This window comes from Clupea harengus, chromosome 17 (genome assembly GCF_900700415.2).
Source record: "Clupea harengus chromosome 17, Ch_v2.0.2, whole genome shotgun sequence".
Taxonomy (NCBI): Eukaryota; Metazoa; Chordata; class Actinopteri; order Clupeiformes; family Clupeidae; genus Clupea; species Clupea harengus.
In genome coordinates this window covers 5,519,222-5,524,852 of record NC_045168.1, presented here as the reverse complement: position 1 = coordinate 5,524,852, position 5,631 = coordinate 5,519,222, and the positions used below count along the sequence as shown (strand labels likewise).

General features: G+C 44.3%; 1 protein-coding gene across 1 annotated transcript in view; it reads left to right on the top strand.

The window, feature by feature from the left end:
• The first annotated feature begins 2,669 nt into the window (after positions 1 to 2,669).
• drd3 (dopamine receptor D3) overlaps positions 2,670 to 5,631 on the top strand; it is an 18,823-nt gene continuing 15,861 nt past the window's right edge. The window contains exon 1 of the mRNA XM_012816061.3: positions 2,670 to 3,852. Within this exon, the coding sequence (XP_012671515.1) occupies positions 3,571 to 3,852 (282 nt within the window). The 5' untranslated portion in view covers positions 2,670 to 3,570. The remainder of the gene's footprint in view (positions 3,853 to 5,631) is intronic.

Genomic DNA, 5,631 nt, shown 5'->3' with positions numbered 1-5,631 from the left:
GTTTGCACGAATGATGTCAGGTGGGCAATATTCTGAGACAACCCGATAATAACCACTCACTGCGCGCGCGATGGAACTAGCCTGCTGGTTATTTTAATTTACAGGTCGGCTGATCATCTTAAATAGATGAACCGTCACACACTGGAGAGGGACGATTTCACTCATCCAACATGCCAGCTGCTTATTAGTTTGCTGATTAGGTAGGCTATTCAGTCTTATATCTGCTGGTTATCATATTTTAGTTTTTGTACTCGTTTGACAGGCGATTCTCCTGCTTGTCTTTAGAGAAGTGCAGGGAAAGTCGTTTACATAAGTCAATACTCGCTGAATTCATTTATTACAATATTTCTACTCCAGTTCTTTAAGGGAAAGAGTTCTGTTTCAAGTTGCGATACATTTTTTAAATATTGTCTGTCAGCAACCCCCTTCGCAGCGTTTCGTGACAGTCTTTTCTCTAGGTCCCAGGCTACTTAGTTTTCGAACTGCCTTCCCTTAGCTGTTCCCTTGGAGAATGTGAAAGAGGATGCGGTCTCACACCCACCGCGAGCGTCTGCGCCACACACGAGCTCTCTGGAAACCTGTAAGACATATGGTTTAGCTGGAATTATTCAATGTCGAATATCACAATTTCCAGTCTTGTGCATTAATGAGTCTCAGACTTTGAATGCTCTCTCAGTGCGTCCGGAGAATGGGAGTCATCCCCGCTTGGAGTAGGCTGCTGTTCGCACGAACATCCTCAAACCATCTAAGTTTTATCCTTCTGGAGTGGCAGTATTTTGAAGTGGTTGCCTGTAAATTCAGCACTGGAGACGCCTAACAGGTACTTGAAGTGGCAGGTAAGAGGAATGTAAAACTTATCTGACATATAATATTATGTTATGGGCTATTGGTGGGGTTTGGAGGAAGCATATGTTGTTTTAATTTGTTGTTATTTCGCATGAACAGGTTTTATTTCAAGGTGATTTGTCTTTCACGCTAATCTGAAGAATGCTGCCCGACTGTGTTTTAGACCCTGGCTGCTTGAAATGAATAATTTGACTTTCATTTGCGCCCGGATGAATGTGGTTACGCTTATACCATAAGCACATTGGAACATTGCATTTTCACATACTAAACTACTCATTTATTGTGTCAAACGGTGACATTTTAAGCTGTGACATTTTGCCAGGAGACTTTCATTTTTTTAAGGAGGGGTAGAACTTCACCGTTTGACCCTTTTAACCGCGCATGCAATAAATCACACAGAAATGCAAATGCCAGACTTCTTCATGTCTGCGCAGGCTTTGAAGCATGACGGCGTGGATTCGGAGGGCTAATTGAGTGCGGAATCGACGCACCTCTATCGCCCAATTACATATCCTCCTCTCCAATTGAAAATGATAGGGGGACATTTGCATGTTATTGAGCATAATATTGTCTTTTATAGATGTTCCTGTATTTGTATGGGTCGGATAACGCTCATATATTTGTCATTTGAATGCCAGGCACTGCGTGTTTCAGGTACAGAAACACCTTTTCAGGACAGTGTAGAGGACAGACAAGCGCATCACTGCCTCCCAGCCCATACAGATGTGGGCTTAACAGATTGGGAGGAGGCTACCTTTGTACACACACACACACACACACACACACACACACACACACACACACACACACACACACAGATCACACTGAAAAGCTATAATGAGAACTGTACTCCAGACAGTCGTTTCGCAGAACCATTCACCTTGAGTTTTGTTGTCTTTTTTTTTATTCAAAGGTTGTTTTCTGTTTTTTTTGTCTCTCTTGTGTCTCTAGGATTGCCTTTCAAATTCCTCTGTTCAGCCAGGATGTGTCCTCTTACATATAACCTAATTTGCAACAGGGACACACCAGGGAAGCACAAATAGTGGAAATTTGGCATGAAAAACATGTGATACGTCCATGGGTCAGAGGGAAAACTTTAGAGTGTTAGATAGATTCAACTGTATAAAGCCAGTGTAATGCAGATAGCATCTAACCAGAAGAGTAAAACAATAGTATTATTTGTGCAGGCATAAGTACGTTTCACAGCATAAGTGATGCTATATCTTACAGTATGTACAGTGTTATTGACAGTGGTGAGCAACAAACAGATTATTATAACTGTATAATATATTAAATATTGTCATGTTATACATAGAGGCGAAGTGGACAGAGATGGAAAGGGGAGTGTACATATAATGGTTGTGTCTACAGTACAGACAAAAATGTACAGTTGGTTGTTTGTACAATGTAAATAATAGTAATCTGAACAATGTGGGAGGTTCAGCCTGTGCAAGAATGAGCAGTGCAGATATAAAGTACTGAGACTGCAGTAATGAGTGCAATAATACTTAGGGCCCTGGTGTGGAATTCAGCAGAGTCACAGCCTTAGGGAAGAAGCTCTTCCTGAGCCTGCTGGTGTGGGAGCGGAGGCTCCTGTAACACCTGGCAGATGGGGGGAGAGTAAAAAGTCCATGGTTAGGATGGGATGCATCCTTGATAATGCTTTTCATCCTGCCCAGGCAGCATTTATGGTATATGTTCCCAATGGTGGCCAGCTGAGTGCTGGTGATGCAGTTTTCACCACCCGCTGGAGTGCTTTACAGTCTGACGCTGAGCAATTGCCATACCACACTGAGATACAGTTGGTTAGTATGCTCTCGATGGTACAGCGGTAGAAGTCCACCAGAATCCTGGGACACAGGTGAGCTTTCTTAAGGCTCTGCAGGAAGTAAAGGCACTGTTGCGTCTTTTTTGTCAGGATGGAGGAGTGCAGGGACCAGGTGAGGTCAACGGAGATATGGACATTAAGGAATCTAAAGCTTGGCACGTGCTCCACTACAGCTCCGTTGATGTAGATGGGGGTGTGTGCGTGGCTCCTAGCTCGCCTGAAGTCCACAATGATCTCTTTGGGGTTCTGGGTGTTAAGGTCCAGGTTGTCAGCACACCACGCGGCCAGGTGCTGGACCTCATCCCTGTAGGTCGTCTCGTCATCCCCTCCGATCAGGCCTACCATAGTGGTGTTGTCTGCAAACTTGGTTATGGTGTTAGAACCATGTAACGGAGCGCAGTCTTGAGTGAAGAGGGCGTAGAGAGGAGGGCTCCGCACCCAGCCTTGGGGCACGGAGGTGTTCAGGGTGAAAGTGGAGGAGAAGAGGTTGTCTAACAGACGAAAAAGACTGGGGTCTGTTGGTCAGAAAGTCCAAAGTCCAATTCCAGAGGGATGTCCAAATACTCAGCTGGGGGGGGATCACAGTGTCGGATGTGGAGTTGGGACTGCCCCGATGGGTCAGGGCAGTGTGGAGTGCCGTGGAGATAGCGTCCTCTGTTGACCTGTTGGTGCAGTAGGCAAACTGATGGGGGTCCAAGGTAGTGGGCAGACAGAATTTCAGATGTGATAGAAGAAGTCTCTCAGATATATTATTATGTATAAAGCTCAAAGTGTGCATTTTGTGTAAGTGTTGATTGAATTCTGGCTCAGGTTCTGGTGTGTGTGTCTGTGTGTGTGTGTGTGTGTTTGTTCCTCACACCCTTCAGTCTCATCGTGTCATTCCCCAGAAGTCTTCCATGGAGATGTTCAACGGCGCTGAGTGGTTTTGGAACGACTCCAATCGCAGCATTGCAGAGAACTCCAGCGCGGAACAGCTAGAGGTCGACAGCGAGCGGAACTACTATGCCATGTTCTACTCCCTGCTCATCCTGGCCATCGTGTTTGGGAACGTGCTGGTGTGCCTGGCTGTGGTGAGGGAGCGCTCCCTGCAGACCACCACTAATTACCTGGTGGTGAGCCTGGCTGTGGCTGACCTTCTGGTGGCCACCCTCGTCATGCCCTGGGGTGTCTACCTGGAGGTAAGTCAGGGTAAGGGAGGGGGGTGGGGGGGAGGAGGACGGGGGGGGGGGACACACGCATCAAAGTGAGTTTTGATGCAACATACCAAATACCCCAATGGTGGATGTATCAAACAAACAACAAAAAATGGCATTCAATTGAAAAGTTGTTAAAATGCCAAACAGTGAAATCCTCTACTGGCCTGATATCAGGTAGTGCTGAGAGATGAAACGCAATGAGCAGCTGGTGTCCCAAGAGTGGATCCATGAGCAGCTTTGAAATGTGGGTATGCTTGAAATGCTAGAATAATATACAATAAAATGCTATAATAATAATAATACAATCATTTTCAAAATATTCGACAGGTACCACTGGAGTCCCATGTTTATCTAAACTTTTCACTTTAAACTGATATTTTTCAATTGTATAAAGGAAAGTACTTTTACTATATTTGTCTACTTTCTTTTACTTAGTTTTACTTAAAACTGTGTTATTTTGAACACTGAGGAGGTACAAAATACAAGATCACTGCAAAGAGTACAGTATTTAGTATGCAATATATGCAGTATATACCCATTCCATAACTTAACATTGAGGTGAGCCACAGTGAAAGAAATCCATCCTGGTCTGGAGAATGAAGATTGTTTGGCTTCTGTCAGCTTTTATATTTCAAGTATTTTGCTACACACCATTAGAACTAAAGTACCCCAATGTCCCAGTGCAGTGATGGGAACACAGTATTTGAATCGAGGTCCATCATCTGGAAGAGACATAAAACTAAGATCCAGAGCCGCAAGGTCCCAAGCCAAGACTCCTGTTTTGATACAAAGGGGTGTATTTCTAGGACTCCAGACATTATTTGCCCAAATTGGCTTCTTCTCCCGGCTCGCTTCCCTAATAATTACCTATATTTGTATTAATAACCTTTAACCTTTAATTTGATAACCTGTATTTTGCTACACAGTGATGGCGTGGTCTGACCTACGTGAGACACTGAGGATATCTAGGAAAAACACTCTCACTCGAGTCTTGCTATTCATTTATTCATGGACAATAAAGTAAAGTGGTGGGCGGAACTTGTGTGAGCGGAACTTGATAGGAATTTTAAGGTTTTTGAAAATTAAATATGAACATTCTTTCAAGACATCCATTTTTGAGATGTATCCACCAAAAATAGCATAAATCCCTGGTTGGTGTCAGAGTTGTAGCTTGGTGCTTAATTTGGGAGTAATGGGGGGGCAGGGGGGGTCAGGCTTGTAACTGAGTGTGGAATTGGGGATTAGGTTAAGGTTAAGGTAATTCAAATTCTACCCTGCCTGAAATAATGACACAGGTTACATGCATTACCCCCGCTTTAAATGAATAATGTAATAAAAATACAGTTCATTGAGGGTTATTTGTATTTTGAATTGGAGATCAGGTTTCGAGCAGAGGGTTGGCCCGGTGGCAGAGAGACGAAGGGCACAGGTCTATGCACACAGGAGGTTGGACAGACCAGCATCCAAACCTGAATATAAGGTATGCTTAGGCCCTTAGAGGACTGGTACTGAGGTTAGGGTGTAGTCAGGTTTCGGAAACAATTGACGGTAATGATGGGAAAGTGGTGTGGGATTTGCACAGAGAAGGGGGAGAATTGTGTGATGCTTGTCCTTGTGCTTGGGTGATAGGGTGAGGTGAGAATGGTCATGAGGAGCTGAGTTTGGAGTGGGGAAGCTCAGTTCGAGTTTGAAGGCGACGTTCGACTTGCGGTTGTTGCTCTGGTTTGGTTAAATGTTGAAGTGGAGATACAGTATATTGTT